Source organism: Strongylocentrotus purpuratus, unplaced genomic scaffold (assembly GCF_000002235.5).
Source record: "Strongylocentrotus purpuratus isolate Spur 01 unplaced genomic scaffold, Spur_5.0 spur5_scaffold_11, whole genome shotgun sequence".
Classification (NCBI taxonomy): Eukaryota; Metazoa; Echinodermata; class Echinoidea; order Camarodonta; family Strongylocentrotidae; genus Strongylocentrotus; species Strongylocentrotus purpuratus.
In genome coordinates, this window is record NW_022145596.1 from 25,815,951 (window position 1) to 25,835,455 (window position 19,505).

The 19,505-nt window shown below is 37.0% G+C and overlaps 1 protein-coding gene across 5 annotated transcripts in view; it reads left to right on the plus strand.

Annotated features, from left to right (window-relative positions):
* The window catches only part of LOC593842 (adenylate cyclase type 9), a 29,789-nt gene extending 13,080 nt beyond the window's left edge, over positions 1-16,709 (plus strand). For 3 of the 5 annotated variants that reach the window (XM_030980984.1, XM_030980985.1, XM_030980986.1), the window contains exon 3: positions 14,929-16,709. In XM_030980984.1, the coding sequence (XP_030836844.1) occupies positions 14,975-16,516 (1,542 nt within the window). In that variant the 5' untranslated portion in view covers positions 14,929-14,974 and the 3' untranslated portion in view covers positions 16,517-16,709. Of the gene's footprint in view, positions 1-4,311; positions 5,313-14,928 lie in introns of those variants that run through there. The other 2 variants (XM_030980989.1, XM_030980987.1) reach the window with 2 other exon arrangements.
* The last annotated feature ends 2,796 nt before the right edge of the window (positions 16,710-19,505 follow it).

The window sequence follows — 19,505 nt, forward strand, 5'->3', positions numbered from 1 at the left end:
GTTTGCGATAGGGATAGTTCAAAAAGCGGGATATTTTTGCAATCTCAAGCTAGTGAGGACAGGCCTATTTGTGAATTGCTGTGAAAGTTATCTACCGGTAGTTTTTAAAAAATACTTAAAATTTTAAAAACAGTAATATGTGAATACATGTATAGCTGTACAACAATAAGCAAGGAAAAGGTCAGAATCATTTGATGTTATGAAGTAACCATTGTTCTTGTCTTATTCTTGGTTAAGCAATTACGTTTTTGAATGTGGTATTCATTCAAGTACGAATGAGAAGATTATTGAATTTGCAATTTCTAAACATGTAATGAATTGAAATGCAAAACACGAGATGGAGAGAGAGAAATAGAGAGGAACATCTTATGCTGGCAATTGAAGTAAATTGTAAAAAAGGGATATACAGGTGTATGCATTTTTTGTTGTTGATTTGTAAGCGAGTAGAAACTTTGATTATGGATTCTGACAAGCAAGTTTACTTTCTATACAGGACTCGTCATTTGAAATCTATGCATGCTTTTCATGATCCACATAGCATTAAACAAGGAGTATATTCATTGGTTTAACCTTTTCAATCTGAAGTCAACCTCACACGAGTGGACGTCACATGTGTCGAAGAATCTCTTAAGTCAATGAGAATAAAAAGTCCCAATTTTTGTAAGTTGAATAATCGCCCAAGTCGATCGAATTTCCGGCTCCAAAGAATGATCTTAGTGTGCCATTAATCAATGGACTTAATTAAGGTTTAAACTTAGAATAAATAAGTATCCTTGTTATACATTATGAATAACAACCATTTGCTAACCACTACATTACCTCTCATATATATGCAGTGTACTTTGTTTAAAAAAAAAAAAAAATATTCAATCGTGCTCATGAGAAGCCTTATTTTGTAATACTGCTGGACATTATGGCCCCAATTCAACAAACCTCCTTTTGTTCTTTACAAACCAGGTTTGTAAAAAGGGCTATAGTAATGTACATTAAAAGCAAAACAAGTGGTATTGAATAGTTTACGTGTACTGTATGCATACACATATATATATCAAAACCAAAATCAAACTTTGATTTTGCTCATGATGTTCATTGTTCAGAAATAATCTATTTCAGCCACCAGAGATTGAATAAACCTCCCTGGTTTGAGGACAAACAATAGACGGGATCCCTGGGCATGCAACGTACTATTACGCTGACCTACCTTAATGTTGACCTTTCTATTTTGAGCTGTGGATCCAGATGGTGTATTTTTTATTTTATTTCAACTGTCAAAGTCAATATCAAGCTTACAGAAGAACAAATATCAAAGATCCACTATCTGACATTTGTGAAATGGAGAGGGTTTTTTTTCTTTCTAGTTGACTAGACAGTTGTATATTTATTTGCTGCTCTTAGAAGTTAGTCTTGATTTCCAGCATTGGAACTCTACGTTTGTGAGAAAATGGCTAAAAGTTATTGTGGTTTTGTTTTGTTTTTAAAATTTAATTAATATGTAAGGCTGCAAACTGAATAGAAAAGAATACTGATAATCCCAGTTATCCCATACGTCGACATGACCATTGAACATACATTTCATGGATTACATGTAAAGGGGTTTGTTTTAACGGTGTCATTTTGTCATCTTACTTTACCTTCATTGCCCAGCCCCACATGTACATGTGTACATCTGTGAAATGAGATATTTCAAAGAAGATGATAATTCAATTAATATTCATATGAAATTGTTGGATACTGTGAAAATTTGAATTTTTTAAATGCAAGACAACTTGTAATATACTGTTAGGAAAAGAGCAAGTCTATATGCTGGGAATGACAACATTATGTTTGATTGAGAAATTAGAAGAGAAATTTAAAAAAGAGTTTGCTGATGGGTAAATTGTTCATTGTAAAAAATAACAATATTTGGTTCTCTGAGAGTTTTGTTCATTATAAAAGCAGCTTCAATGTACTTATTTTGGTTCCAAAGAATTTATATTTTCTAGAAACTACAACTACATACTGTATATAATACTCATGTTTAAAGAGAAAGAGAGGAAGTCTATGAGACATAATTATTTAAATACCTGCTTTGGAAAGCATGGTAAAAAAAAAATTGTTATAAAGTTCATGCAGATCGAAGATTGAAGAAAAGCAGCTATTTTTAGACGTTTATGAGCTGTGTTATCTCTGGCATGAAATCATGTAAAGCATATCAATCAATGTGCTGATTCTCTCTTTTGTGTGAATACTAGGTCATGATATAAATCTCTTTTCAGACCAAATTGCTTTCCAATAAAGGTTGCGTCACTCATTTCCAAAAATTATGATTTTACTGGAATGTAATTGTCAATTTCACATAGATGAATTATTGAATGCTTGCACACCAGCATGGCATCCTGTTCAATAAAGCCGGCCTATATTTTTCACCTCCAATAAATGATATCTGACTTTGGTCATGTAAGGGAGCCCATTGTCCAGGGTTGCCAGGGCTATACTTAGCTCATGGTTAACAGCGTGAGAGATGGATTGGAGGTTGAATTGAATTCAAGCATTTCATTATCTCATTCTATTACAAATGATGAGATGCTGAGAATAGCAGCGAGTGTGAAAAATACAGGTATGTGCTCAATAGGAGTTTTATAGATGCATATTGGCAATAATTATATTTAGGATGCATGTATGATTGAAAATTTTCTTGAGGGCAAATAAAAGTGCCTGATTTCTTTTAGTATAGAGAAAAGGGGAGGGGATCTCCCAAAATATACTTCAAGGGGAATTCTACCCTGATATTAATTTGGTTTTAATAGAAACAGAAAATGAGAGGAACAGGTCAGTAAAAGCTTGAGCAAATTTTGATTAAACATAAGAACATTATACATTTTTGGCGATCATTCAATTAAAGATGAATTGGCAACACTGTGATGTATCTTGTGAGATCCTCTCTTATTTCTCTTGACATAAAGTTCAATACACTTTAATTGTCTTCGTTATTGATGATGGAATAGAATTTGTCCTTACAGGGGTTTTAGAGAAAGATACATACAGTATTTGCAATAAATATATTTAGTATGCATGTATGACTTTAAAATTTCTTGAGGGAAAATAAAAAATTCTGATTTTTTTTAGTACAGAGCAAATGGGAGGGGATCTCGCAAGATACGTCACAGAGTTTCCAATTTGTGTTTGATTGATCGCTACTTTCTTATTTTCAATTGAAATTTGCTAAAACTTGCACTGACTTGGTGTGGTGAAGAACATCCACCCTCCCCCTCCCTCCTTTGAAATGCCCCCTCCCTCCTTTGAAATGCCGCCCTCCCTCCTTTGAAATGCCGCCCTCTCTCCTTTGAAATGCCGCCCTCCCTCCTTTAAAATGCCCCCTCCCTCCTTTGAAATGCCGCCCTCCCTCCTTTGAAATGCCCCCTCCCTCCTTTAAAATGCAGCCCTACCTCCTTTGAAATGCCCCCTCCCTCCTTTGAAATTCCCCCTCCCTCCTTTATAAAATGCCCCCTCCCTCCTTTAAAAGGCAGCCCTACCTCCTTTGAAATGCCCCCTCCCTCCATTAAAATGCCGCCCTACCTCCTTTGAAATGCCCCCTCCCTCCTTTGAAATGCCCCCTTCCCCCTTTGAAATGCCCCCTCCCCTGATCAAAATCAAGAGAAATAGCAGTAGATGGAGGTATGTACTTTTAGTGAGTCTGCAATGGAGAAAAAAATTGATTGCGGGATTCCAATACAAATAAAAAAAGGTTTCTGTTTTTCGTACATAAAGCTTCTACTCCCCCAGGGGCAAATCACGCGTACAGGAAGCGCGCTCACTCATTAGACGAACCCACTCTTACATATAGGTTGGAATGCCTTAGGTTTACATGTCACTTCGCCACTAAGGTACATGTACCTTACATTTGTTTTGTATATCTCCAGAAAACTCGTAAGGACCAAGTAAAAAGAGATCTTTGAAATAAGAGGGGGAATTCCCAATACTTTCCTAGTTGGGAGAAACATGACCAGAAATTCAATTATAAGTATTGCAGATAAATGAATCAAAAAATGTATACTGAAGTGCCTCAGGTGTCTTTAATATTAAAGGCAAATTGAAATGTAAAGCAGTGTAAAGGAATACAAACTTTACTGTGAAAACAATCAAAGGGGGAAAAAAGGTCATTTATTTGATATACTGTACTTGTATCATCATTCCATTTTCATATTATGAACAATGGCATCTTGAGACTAAAAGATACTGTACTTCTTTTTGCCTTTTAGTTGTTTACTTGGTATGCAAAGTTACCGCTTTCTCCATTATATTGGAAAGGAATCGCACACCAAAAAACGAGCAGTTATTTGTGTGTCTGTATGTGTGTGCATGTTATATTGTGCTCTGTAAATTGTGACTTTTGGATTGTGTGTATATGCTGTGTGCTTGCGCGGTGCATTTGCTGTGTAGTTTGTGCATGAAAGACCCCCTTGCAATTTTGGAAGATGGATATTTTCTTTAAAATGTTAAAATTAAGTTTGTAAGTACATGTATGCATCGTAGGTGAAGTAGGCATACAATTTTCAGCTTCATGCTTTATAATTTTCAAGCCCTTTGGAATTGTTTTCGTTACAGGCTTGTACCATGGTGTTATCTGCAGGGTGTTCCATCATAATTTTACAACTTTTTATTACTGAAGATAGATGATAGATATTGTTATCTGTTGGTCGTGTGCTCATTGGACTATCTTTTGTATCTATTCCTCAATACCCGAAGGCACTAGGTCTTTTGTTGAATCATTGTATTCTCGACCAGAACAGAGAATAATAGACAAGAGTAGTGAAGCATCTATCAGAGTAGTAGATCAGGGTCTGATTGGCGAGACTAGAGACACGTCTATAGCAGAGTGGGGCCTGGATTTGCATGCAGGGTAATATTAGCACTGGATACGGTGGCGTGCAATCACACAGCCTTGCAGTATATACCATGTGAAGATTGCTAAGCACTCGATCGTCTGCTCGCAGCTAGCCAGCCAGCAAGGGAAAGGGCGAGACTCTTCGCTCGTTCATCGTTCATTCCTGGTCGTTGTCGGTATGCTCACTCACAGCTCACTCGGCTGAGATAGAAGGGATAGGTATCAATGCATAGACGCCAGCGACAGGATAAGACAGGAGAAGGAATAGTTGAGCGGCAACAGAGCAAGAAGAAGATGAGCTAAGGAGAGTTGCTGTGTGCACGCTACCAGAAAATGGGTGTTTTCACGTATGGTATGTTGTTTCAAGTGATTTCCTTGGCTGTCTTTTACACTGAATTGACAGTTTGTCTCTGTTGAATGGTCACTCGTCTGCGATTGTAGCAATCAGGTAATTTACACTCTATTATCTAATTTTGTTGAATAGGTTTTCATATATGTTGGAAATACAGATTGTTTTTATTGAATGATAGTAGGAAATTATTTATTTTCTAAAATTGTTTCTTCTCTTTTCTACTATAAAATCATTAAATCTGGCTATGGAATTTGCCCTTTTTTATAGGATACAGAAGGGCACTCATTTGTTATATTAATAACCTTTTGTAATCTTTACTTTTTATAGGCCCTTTATGCTTGTGTACATAGCCTGTGTTAGGAGAAACAAATATCAGTTAATACTGGGAACAAAATTTTGATATACATTGAAATACCTAGTGGTTTTTTCCTTCTATGTCTGAATTTTTTGTGTACAAATTCAGATTTCTTGCTCTTTTTACAAGTCATTGACAATTTCAGCTTGGATTGATTATGTGATTAAACATAATTCAATGGAAACCAAATCTATCATGCTGTTTTGATTAAATAATTTGAGGTTTATCATGCATATCATTCGCATCCAAGAGGAGGGGCAATAAACAAAATACAAAATTCAATGCATTCAAAATAAATTGATTCCACTCCCTCATTACGTTCTACTTGTAGAGCCTAGAGGTACGTCCCTTTTCCCCCTCAAGCAACAGTCTTGTATTTCTCGGTAACCTTGCACTGCTTAGTATGACTAATACCAGTTACTAATGTGGGTTGAATGCCGTCTTGGTCCACATCAAAGAGATACTGTATATGAACGTTGCATTTCCTCTTCTTTTTTTCGGGGGGGGGGGGGGGGGTGTGGGGGGCATGGTCTGGACTTGTACACACTTAATTAGGCCTTGTGGAAACAGTTTTTGGTTGAGTATGATAACATTTTCCATCATAATTGATGCTGGCGGATGTATATACAGTGCAGTGAAAAAAATACACGGGGGCTCGGGGCGAATTAGCCCTCGAAATGCCCAAAAGAGCCCCCAAAAATCAGAAAAGAGCCCCTGTAAATTTGCATAGAGTTCAATGCAAAACAAATTTTAGAGTGTTAATTTCATGCAGGCAAGCTTGAAAAGTAGCCCCCGAAAAATAAATATTAATTTTTTCCCTGATACAGTGTAGGTATGTGCCTTTCATAGGATTGGAAATTTGTTTGAAAAACATTTGTTGATGACATGGCCTTTTCAGGCCTCCTCACTAATAGTAACAGCAGCTGCAATAGACTCATAAATCTAGTTCAGATAGAGAGCGCATTTCTCGGAAAAGGTATTCACTTTCAAATCTACCAGTTCTTATTCAGATTTTATTATCCAAATTGTGCATGAAAAACAATATTACACAACAACAACAGCAACAATAATACCTAGTTATACATTATATATCATCTGGTAGTGGTTCACTAATCAAGGATCCACAGTAATATATCAAATGCATTATTTGAAAATACATTTAGCAGTAGGCACATTCAAGATTACATTTCTAGTAATGTCTATTAAGAATTTATTCATTTTTTAAATCCAAAGAAGTGCTTACATGCACCACATTGTTTTAAATGTATAATTGCCAACTTTGTGTGTGAAGAGATTCTTAAGGGCAGCCCACCTGATGAATCCGTAAGCTTCTGTACATGTAGCCTAGAGGCGATCATGAATACATTGGCATGTACTGTAGATCTGCTCTTATTTTCTTTGCATGGTAGTTTCCATTGCTTCATACAATTCATTCCAAAAGGATTTCTCTCACACCACTGTTTACCCACTATCTGAGCTTCTATCACATTTTTCTCAGAATATTCCATGGCTGTTATAGTTTTGTTGTCAGGAGTCTTTCCTGGATCCTGTCTGAAAATGTATATCCTATATCCTGTTGCCCCCTTGTACTTGGTCCTACCAGGGAAACTCTCATCTGCCTGGTCCTACCTTCTTTAGCTGCCCCCCTCATTCCCTTCTTAAATTGTTTGTACCAGACTGTCATTGCAGAAGTCTTGCCCCCCCCCCCCCCCCACATAGAATACATGTCCATTTGTAGGTGGACTGTATTAAGAGAAGATCAAATTGATTTTGGAAAGGTTCCTGCTCATAACATTTTCATATGTTTTTGTGTTTGCATTGCTATCACTCACCTGGTAGCATTTGGCAACCCTTTCCCAGCCTGTTTGAATAGCAATTTCATTCATATGTTCCCTAGGATATTGCTGATGTTGTATCAGAAGCACCGTCTGGTCATATTAATATCGTATAATAATGTATGCACATGAAAGTGCACATGACCCCCGTTCTCTGTACATACGTGTAGGCCACCTTTGTACAAGCCCACATGCACATACTCCCAGAAAATATTAGATTCGTGAACCTTGTGCACTTGAAAAAGCCGTTCACGCATGACCCAGTACACTGTATGGAAGAAAAATAACTAGTCAGAATTAAATCCTTGTAATGTGTTTAATAATGAATTGCTAGTGATGGTGGATTGTTGCTGCAGACAATGGTCTCTCTATGTGTTACATGTATGTGAAGTACACTGAAATATTTATATTTTAAAAGTGAGTTATTTTGTATTATAGCATGTTGATGTAGTTTGCTTTAAAATCTTAATTTCTCAAGTGTAAATGTCACTGAATTAGAATTCCAACCCTTGAAATAAGGTCATTTATATGAAAGCAGAAAACAAGATTAGTTTGAAGAAAAAAATGGAAAAATAATAAGAAAGTTATTAATGTTTTGAATATGAGTTCACTAAGTATGTGAATCTCAGATTGGCGGTTTGGTCAGTAGATTGTGATATACATGTAGTCGCAGATAACTCTCCCATTTACTGTGTACAAAAACATATTTTATTTTTGTTTTTCTATTAAGTGTCTTCTCCCTTGGGTCACTTCCCAAAATATATTATGGCTAGCATAATGTTATCTAGGTCCTCTAAAGATAAAAGACCCTTATGAGTCATATATTTGTGAAAAATTTAAATTTTAGTAAAATGTTGTGTGTTGAAACAAATGGGTAGTTGTCCGCCACTACGTCACAGAGACATTACCAATTCAGCCAATATGAAGAGCCCATACCTACCGTATATGGATTACAAATGTCAAAAATTCATAACTCTCTCATTTTTTGTTCAATTCATTCAAACTTTCACCAGTCTACTTCTCATATTTTCTGCATTCCTCTAGTGTAGTTTGCTATCGAGGTTGGATTTCCCTCGATGCAAGTTTCCTGTATGAAAAGAGACATTATTACAGTGAAACACCCTGACATGCCCCTCTTTTGTCATTTGTGTAGGAGTGTTCATGGGTCTCCTTGCAGTTTGGCACCCCTGACTTGCCCCACGCCACTGCCTATCAAGTATTGGTCACTGGGCAAGGTTTCCCAACCAGAAGACAGGTGCAGCAGTTAATGCACTACAATGTTGCCAACACTGCCTCAAGGCTAGCTACATGTAGCTGTCTTCCCTAGCTGCACGCATGCACTCATGACATTGCTCAAGTTCTTAAGTATCGGCCTAATGTATGTCTGGCATTCAGTAGCTGCATTCACATTGCAAGCAACAACAAAAAATCATCAATTTTTCTCACATTCCGGTGTTCAATGCTCATTCATACTGGTACATGTAGTTGCTAGTTGCTAAACACAATGAAAAACCTATACTGGTTTACAAAAATACACCTCTGGGGGGTGTTTTACAAAACTTGTCATCAGTGACAAATGACAGTTTTTGTTATAAGCTACCGGTAGTGAAATTTTTGCTTCTGATTGGTTATCAGCAGATCTGTCACTGATTATCATTGAAAAAAGGCTTTGTGAAACGCCCCCCTGGAGTGTTTTTTTTTTAATCATCTGACGAAATTTCACCGATCAGTTAATGATCCCGTTTTTTGATAACGTGACTCTCCTTTGCATTTAAAAAAGAGCTGTTGCATGTGGTCAAGATGAACACCTAAATCCTCTTTGTTTTGAGTCTTGGATTACATAACTGGCAGGTTCAGGGCAATCCCCTTTTCCAGGCGTTTCCGCAATCGATCAATCAAGCCGTTAGCAACTAAATCACGTACAGGATGTACACAACTACAAAACAAGCTCAAATGTTCAGGGAATTTCTAGAATTTCCCTCCTCAGTTCATATTTGTAAACAGATCACATTACTAAATAAAGGAAAAGCTTATGTGTATATATATTCCAGGCTTGTATCATGTACATGTAAGTCGCATATATATCCTAGTTTGTGGATATGTACTAGTACTTGTTCTAACCTAACCCTCACAAATTACAAACTGGCAACAGACCTTATGGATAACCGCATTATACATGTAGATACCAAATAAATTAATGAATATGGTGGTATTAGATTATTGTACGGGCTGAAATTAAAAGGAAAACATATGGTAGAATTAATAATGTGGCATTATTGAAACTGTTTTGTAATGGTTATTTTAGATTAATATTTCAGGTCTTTGACTCCTCTTAAATTCTTGTTTTTTTGTATACTTATGTGTAATTATGCAGTGTATCTAATCTAGCCAAGACAAACCGCATGGGTACGAATCACCCCAAAATGTTTTGCAGTTTCTTGCCGGTAAACATATTAGATTGTAAGCTTGTATAGTGAAATAATAAGGTAAAACCATATTAGTGTGTGATGTAGCTCTTCGGATTGCGGGTGTGGGGGGGGGGGGGGATAGGGGGATAATTTGTTTTGTCTTCTAGCTATATTTTAGTTAATCTGTGCCCGAATCGTTGTACACAGCTCAGATATTGATCCTTTTTTCTTCCTTTTTTCACTTTGAATTCACTCTACCCTTTTCCCTTTCCAAACAATTTACTACTTGTACAAGAGCTCAAATGTCAAGGAATGATAATGTCACAATATATCATTGTTGGTGTGGGCCAAATGGGCAATTTACCCTCAAATTGCTTGGAGGGGGGCAATTTTCATAATTGGAAATCTGTATTGGCCGAGAGGGGCGACAAGCTTCACACTTGCACAGAGGAGAACTCTGAATTTAGAAGAATAGGTATTGGCTAATTTGGTGCCTCAAACAAGAACCCGTATTTAATGTTCTTTCTTGATGTATTAGCCTGATTCTTTTTTTTTACCTTTGAACTTCTCAGTGTGGTCAGATCCAATGAATAATAACAATCAAGATTGCTTCTTTGATTGGCTGCCAAATGCAATTGTGATCTCTCCAAGTCTTGGAACAAATTTATTTAAAAAATAGATATAGAGTAATTTCTGCAATCCTGGGCCAAACCAACCACCCCCTAGCAGTACATATCTAGCAAGTAAAGTATCCCCCTCCCCAACTCAATAAGAGGGATACACATGGGCAGGATGTATGTATGTTGTATGTAGCAGAGAGCTAAAAAGCAATAAATTGAAGATCAAATACACATACGCGTAGTTCATTGTTAACACAGATTTGTGGAAAGTCATTTTAGAGGGGCATTTTTTGGTCACTTTAATGCCTCTATCAGAGATTTGCAAGCCCTCCAAAACCTGTCTCCAAATTTATCTGAAGCAGCAAGATGGGTTTTTGAAAGTATGAGCACATTTTAAAATCAAAAGACTCTGTTGTTTTCTCTCTATGAGTGAAAATTGAAGCCCCCACTTTGTACACAAATTTTAAATCTTTAATTGTACAAAACCTTTAAATTTTGCTAATAATTAATAATTTGTCACCATACTTGTAGGAAAGTTTTCAATTTTTTTTTTTTTTTTTAGAACAAAATTTTTGCATTTTCAGCTTGCAAAACCCTCCTATAAGTGGAAGAAAAGGTCTGCTTATAAACAAATTCTACACCATCTCTCAAGAAAACTTTTAAATATAGATATTTGTTGTTAAAATTTGATTCCTTGTGAATGTCAATGTTTTAGCTATGACTTGAATGTCATCTTTAGAATTTATGGGGGAAATTACTTTATCTGTGTCTTTCTATTTCAGTGAATCATGGTACCTTGCTTTAGTAAAAGCAGAGTTTCTTGGATTTTAAGCCCATCCTTATATTACTTTAAATGAAAGGAGAAAACTTAGAAGAAAAAATAATCTACAATGTGGATTTAAATTATCACAAATAATTATAAAGTATAACATTAATTTCCAATTCTAAACCATCATATTTCACAATCCCACTGTTAGTTATGGCTTCCTTAGGTTACAATATACACTAATCATATCCAGGGGTCGGCACAAACAAAAAAATCTCCTTTATTCATGTATTCTAAACTGATAAAATCTAAAAAACCACTATTCCCATCTTACTCATTAATGGTATGCTAATGCAGTGCCATCGAGGCCTTGCTTAGCCAGCCAGCCTGCCAGGGTTGCTTACGAGCCAGCTCACATATTCCATCTTTCAATGACGTTGACGTTGCTTTCAAGATGCTGTTATAGCCTGCTGCTGCTGCGTACATGCATGTGTAGTAGGTCTATGGTACATGTACATACTACCCCTTAAAGAGAAGGTTGAGTTTTGGGAAATGTGAACAATAGCTGAAGAGCTTTCCCCTTCTTTTGAAGAATGTGATAACAGAAAGGTCCCCTAAAAAGAAAGCTCTTTTTTTAGCTCTAAAAATTGCCTGCATTTTCAAAATAATGATGAGAAATAGCTGAAAAGCATTGCTTTTTAGTGGACCTCTCTGTTTCCAACATGTATTTCTTACATTTGTTTTAAATGCTTATAATTGATTTGTAATGTTTTGTTGGAAACATGAATAAATTGAAATTGAAATTGAAATATTGGACTACACATTCATGTCACATGTTAGTGTGAAGTCCCATGTACATGTACCCCATTTCTGTCTGCAGTGGAAGTGATTTTCATAAAGACTGAGTCCATTGAAGAAAAAATATTATGATTCCAAAGCCTCAAAGCATGCAATTGACTTACAGTATAAAATTTATATACGGTAAACCTTTCCAAAGCGCTTTTATTAAGTTTCTTTTACACTGTAACCGCATGACAATTACTCACCTTAATCTTGAAAGGGAAAATCAACCCTGATATTTAGTTGGTTTTTAATAAAAGCAGCAGAATGAAGGAAACAGATCAGTAAAAGTTCAAATTAAATCATATTGAATTTAAAAAATGTGAAGTTACAATCAATTGAAATACACGATAGCAGCTCTGTGGTTTATATTTCAAGGTACATGTACTCTCACATTTGCAGAAAATTGCATAAATTGTTTATTTTCTAATTTATTGGTGAAGAAATATATGTGTTTGATATGGGAGTTACATATTTGCATTGATCATATCTAGATTGCATGTCTGATTGAAAGGATAAAGTAGAAAGTTATGATTTCATTAGTACAGAGCAAAGGGGAGGGGACCACCGTACGTCACCACCGTACGTCACAGAATTGTCATTTTGTGTTTCATTGATTATAAAATGAAAAAATCATAACCTTCTTATTCAGATCAGATTTTTAAAATCACTTTTTAGTTTTTAGTAAAACAATCAAAATATAAAGATGGACTTTCACCTTAAGTATGACTATTGTGTACTGGAGCACATCATCAATAAATTATGCAAGTAAACATTGCATTCATATGATATATTTACATTTAACATGTGTCATGTGATACAAACGAACAAATTTATTATTTGTTTCTAATTTTTGTGATTTTTAATATTGTATTTTTACAATTGTTTTTTGTTATTTGCTTGATTTTGCAAATGGTGTAGTCACATAGGGAATCAAAAAGTTTTGCTCACATGCTATGATCTTATCTTCAAACCCAAGATTAAACAAATATTTCAATCATTAAATATTTTTTTCTTCATTGCCTTGTTGCCTGCTCGGGGTAGTTTTCATTCATATGTTTTTCTCAAATTCCAGCGTTGAAAGGGATGTTTGTATGAAATCTACTTTCCATATTCGCCATTATTGCAGTGTTATTGGCAATTCCACTGAGATACCACTAATTTCCTCCAGGTTGATGATTATCGTGGACCCAATATCGCGTTGTCCGTCTACATTTTCTCTGAAACCGATTCATGGGCCAGAAGAAACTCTCTTAATAATCCCTTTATTAATCCTCTTAGCTCAAATTGAATAATAAATGCCGCCAGGGATAGACACTAGATGTGAATGATCTCTCATTAGGGGGCAGCTATCGCACCCAAACTCTGATCTCTTGTCCACCCCCATCTCAGGAGCAGGGGGAGGAAACCACGTCATACTTGATGAGCGCATATATGCCTCTCATAATCTGCGCTCAATCACAAAGAGAGCGCCTCGTATACGTACACGTGATTAGATTTAATCGCATTTGTTGCCATGGAAAATTGGAAGCTGCATGAATTTTAGTTACTCAGGGAGTAGAAAATTTATTCTGATATATTTTTGGGGTCATTTTGTCATGGATGATGTGTAATTACAGTGTATGTTTCACACATGGTTGTAGATAACATGAACTTGTAGTGTAACTTGTAATCATTGCTAGATTTAATCTGTAGAGATCACACAGACCTATTTTCTTCTCATTGTCTTGATTACTACATTTTTATATTGAAGATAAGTGAAAATATCAAATACAGGCTTACCTACTTGGGTCATATTTTCTGCCTGTTTGGACTTTGGAGCAAGTTCCATATACCTGCTGTAAATATGGCAAAATGTACCCGGAAGATATCAATGGAATTGGATTTAAGATCTTTTTATAGCATTTGATCTATATTACAATCGATATACATGTCTCTGTGCTACTCAATCAACTGGAAAGAATTTTTGTCATTGCGGTTGCTGGTGATAAAGGGGGATTCAGGGAATCTCCCTTTATCACCAGAGTAAACTTCCGTCATCATCCACTGAACCCTCACAGAAAAATTGAATTATGCAGGAATTGCCGAAAGGGTAATTCAATTTTACAACATCTGTCTTTGGTAACCTCCAAAATTATATGATAGGCAAGTCCAATGTATGTCCCGTATGTTACCAAGTATCATTGAATCGTCTAGTAATTTGAACATAAATTGACTGAAAGAGAAAACATACACAGGCTGCTTTGAGGGCTACATGAACCTCTTCAGTAGTGTGAGGGGGGTTGGGGGGGGGGGTGGGGTTGCCCTAAGACCTGGGTACTTGTTGTGATTTTCTAAGACTGATACAAATCTGAATGCTCTCTTTATTAGTTGTCTTTCCAGTCCATTATCATTAGATGTCATGATTGCAGTACGGATCAATTCCATTATTTATCTAGGTCTTTTTATTTGCACTTGATTTCTTTCTCAGAATATTCAAGGAATCAGGTGCATATTCCAGTCACACTATGGAGACCTACATGAACATGAGTACACAAGACCAACAAAAGATTACATTACCCTAAATGGCAAATATTTTCTTGATTATTGAATAGTTTGGAGTTCGGTTGGTGATGTCACTAAAGGCTCATATAGATATAAATCGGAGAACCGCAGCATTTTTTAAACCAACAAATGAACCTACGATAAATGAGTGACAACCGTACACAAAGGTCCTACACGTGTGAACTGAGCTCTGTGTTATCAGATACAAACATGTGAAGCTTATTACACTTAGGTCATCAAAAACCTGCCGTTGTTCATATCTGAACGGGCCTTCATGTAATTCTTGGAATTTGACCCAAATGTAATACTGTAACTGACCCTTTGCATTGTTTTTGACTTAACAGTGAGCTAAGAGGTCATCCCTGAGACGATAAGAGGCAACAGACAGACATGGTCTCGGTGTCTGAGACGGAGGTCCGCTTCACCCCGAGCAGTCGAGGTACGGAAGAGGGCGCCGTAGAGGTGACCGTCAAGGGATCCAGCAACATGCCTAGCACCAGGAGACAGAGCTCAGAGAGCAGCAGGAGATCCCTGAGTGGACGCTGCTGCCCAAAGCTCTTTGAGCGTGCCTCTGGAAGCTGGTGGGATCCCAAGTTCAACCTGCCCATCATAGAAGAGCAGTTTCAAGTGCACTCCTTCCCTCAGCTCAAGAAGCGGTTCCGCTACGCGCTAGGGTACGCTCTTCTAGCATGTATAACATGGATGATTTATATACCCATCAATATGAACAGCATGGAGCAGAAGTGTGACTGGATTATTTTTGAAATAGCACTGGGGTGTATGGTAGGGGTTTGTATAGCTCTTATAGCCTTCACAACATGTAGGTATTATAGGGACTATGTCATGCACACTTCACTTGTCTTTATAGTAGTTGTATGTGGACTTACTCTTGCTTCATTTGCGTCTTTCACCGATGATTGTGAATGCGATAATAGAGTGATAAGTACTGTTGCGACATTCGCGATATGCGTTGAGACGATCCTAATAACATATACTGTGATACCTTTACCCTTTCTATACTCTGTGGTAACCATGATGTTGTTTTCGTTTGTTTATGAGGTCTTATTCTTCACCACAGCGTTACAGCCGGATGAAGTGAATGCAACGCATGTATTTACCAAGCTGTTCCTTCACTTGTGCATCCACATGATGGGCATGCATATTTTCTTTATGTCTCAAGTGCGTAATAGGAGCACATTCTTGAAGGTTGTGGAGACCGTTGTTGCCCAGAACCTGCACAAACGGGAGAAGCAGATCAAGGAGGCTACCATCCAATCTCTTATGCCTGACACCATTGCCAAAGAGCTCCTGAAGGGCCGGGAGTCCAACCCGGAAGTCCGGCCCCACATAGGTCGCAGGCAGTCTTCCGAACCCATCTTTCGACCCTTCTACATGAATCGCATGGAGAATGTCAGCATCCTTTATGCTGACATTGCTGGATTTACCAAGATGAGCGCAAACAAGAGTGCTGAGGTCCTGGTCGGTCTCCTCAACAACCTCTTTGGCCGCTTCGACCTCCTCTGCAGGCGGCACAACTGCGAGAAGATCTGCACCTTGGGTGACTGCTACTACTGCGTGTCTGGGTGTCCGGTGAAACGGGACGATCATGCCCAGTGCTGCGTGGAGATGGGCCTGAGCATGATCGAAGCCATCAAGGATTTCTGCCATGAGACGGGAGAGAAGGTCAACATGCGTGTGGGGATTCATACTGGCACGGTGCTCTGTGGCATCGTGGGTAATCGCCGCTTCAAGTTTGACGTGTGGTCCAATGATGTGACCATTGCTAACAAGATGGAGGCATCTGGCCAGCCAGGGAAGGTTCATGTATCAGCAGAGTCTATCAAGTTCCTAAAAGAGCGATATGTGCTGGATGAAGGCAATGCAGACAAACATGCCCTTCTCATTGGTAAGTGGAAATTTGTCTTTATTTAATATCTGTCCTTTTTTTTCTTATCTTTTTCAATAACTTGCATTTATATTTTCTTCTGGCTACCTTATTTTGCTTTCTGTTTCACGTACTGTTTCCCCCAACTTTAAACTATTGATACCCTGTTTTTGTGCTCCAATTTTTGATGGTGTTGTTGAATATAAATTACATTATATCTGTGTGGAGAAAAAAAATGAATCCTACAATGTTATTAAATAATTAATTTTGTTTTAATGATTTTGCATTCGAATATATATGCAATATCAACATTTTGGTGAATATATTTAAATGCTGCAAATACATAATAAAATTGTTGAATGGCAGTTTGATGTACAATATACATGCGTATCCTCAACAAATTAATGACTTTAGTAATATAAAACCCAACAAATTTCATTATGTATGAATGAATTCTAGAACCTTGAAGTTTCCCTTAGAACGAAATACAAACACCTGTACATGTGTAGGCCTACATGTATATCATGTGTATTTGTTTTGAAAGCAAAGAGTCGTAGGAATGGTAAGACGTACATGTACAACGTACATTGATGCAACCTTCACTTTAGACTCTTCAACTGAGTTTGATTTGAGATGGATATTCTTTTATTGAATGTCAAGGATATATTAAGTTTCTCATACGTTCTATCATTTCATCCTTGCTCATTTTCATTCATCAAATTGGCAGTGCCAGTAGCATGCAGCCTAGCTGTGAGTGGTTTGGGAGCCATAATGTCTGGCTACAATCCATTCCAGAATAAAATCTGTCTGCTCTATTTCATCTCCTTACCTTCATTTTTTATTTTCTACGGTCAATTCAGTGAGGAGCAGCAGTAGGGAAGAGGGATGTCTGAAACAATTTTTCGGCCCACATTTTCCCTTCCCTTAGTCCTCCACAAAAAAGCGAATCAATAGAAGGTTTCCGTTTAATTTCTACTTTGGAGGTATTGTGCTCTATTTTTGTCCATAGAGTATTCATTGATCTTGAAACTTTTCTAATTTTTGAAACTGTATTTGCAAAATGCTTGTGACCATGTTGTTCAATAATGCAGAGCAAACAATATATCAGGAACGTTGTTTGTCTGCTTCGTGCTTCCTGACGATATTGCGATACTTGTAGCCAAACAGAGTGGGCGTTAGAATATTGAAAGTCAGAGTACACGTTAAGACGGGGGCAAATTTACCAAGCTATTAATGGGTGAAAATGCTTGGCACGCAACAAGATGAAAGCATACATGTACATGTAGGTTGTATTAAATGGGGAACAGAGAAAATGGAAGAAAATTTGCGGCAAGAAAATAGATGTAATTAAGTTGACAGGAAAGGCTTGTTTGTGAGGAGTTGCCATTTTTAGATTCTTCTGAAAGGAAGAGCAGATATTAATTTGTTTAAAAAGTAGATTTGAGGAAGCAAATGCATGTCATCATTGAGCTGAGCTGCCAAGAATGTGGGAGAGATGCACATCATATGGAAAGACTTTGAAGATATGTTCTTGGATGAATGAAATAACTCCTCTAGGGACATGTTAAATTGGAAAAATTGAATCTTTTTCATGCGAATATCGAGAAGGCTATTTTTGGAGTGAATACAAGTGTAATACCAGTATGACGTTATTTTCACCTGTTTCTTGTGTTCTGTTACTTATGTTTGGTTTAAAATTAAATATCATTTAACATGAATGTCTGAGCCTACATAAACCTAGGATTACATTGTATATTAGTCTTGAGATGATGATGATGATGTCAAGGCTTAACGTACAGGGTTCACGTGCTCTGTAATGCAATTGGATGAGGGGAAATGAACTTTATTTCTCATGACATCCTCCATGCTTTGCATTCTTAGGATATTTGGGCTAGCTCGTGAGATGAAGACATACTTCTTTGTGCATCATTGGTATTCACGCCAACACGACCAAGATGCGAGGCCGAAGTGGCTCTTCACATGGTTTTTTGCCTCTTTGTTTTTCTCTCTCTTTTTGGCAAGGAATGCAGAAAAGCGGGAAGGGAACACTTATGCTTTTCCGAGAGCCGAGAATTCAAACCGGAATCGTACTTGTCAAGTATTTTTGGCTGTAGGCAGTTCATTTGGAAAGTTTTTCTTGTGAAAGTGAAGGGTCCTTTTTGTATTTGAGTTCATGTTGATCTATTCAAACAAAAGTTTTCAGTTAATATTTTTCTTTTAAAACTGTAAGATATTAGAAGGAACAAAAATTCTAATATCTGGAGCTTTTATCAAATGAAAAGGCTTTTTTTTTCTTCTTCCCACTGCCATATCTTCTGATCATTTATTAGTGATCGGTGATTAAAATTCATCTTCCGATTTTTTTTCTTCAAAAATCGAAAGGAATCAGCCCCTGATTCGATTACAGGGTTAGAACTTCCTTGTAATCACAAAGGCTGGATGGAAATAGACATCATACCGGTAATCAATTGGAGAGTCCATTCCTATGAAATGCAGTTTGGGAAGACGTGTTGCACTTTTAAGCATCTGTTCAACCCCAGAGAGAGGTGGACAAATGTTAATAATACTATCAGACATACTGGTATTCACTTAGCCTACTTCCAGGCCGCCTTGCTGGCCTTATGCTTGGGTTCAATTAAAAACCAATTTAATCCTCCTGGAAAATGGGAAATTTACATATGTGCAGAATTATGAGGTAATTGGACGATTCCTTGCATGTACAGTGTAGGTCATAATTTTTGTGGGGAAAAAGATTACATTTGGGGTAAGTTTATCTAGCTAAGTTTATCTAGCTAAGTTTATCTAGCTAATATGAATGAGATCTACAATTTTGTATTAAACATGAACTAGTGGAAACAAAATGGTAATGGATTAGATTATTTTAAAAAACATGTTCACTTAGCTAAAAAAACATATTTACTCATTTTCTGCTATAGATTAATGAACTGTGAACATGGTCAGCATGCAACAAAAGTTAATTAGCAATTGATTGCATGCAGGCAGAGGCCTGTCTGTTAGAGATACTCTCTCAATTAT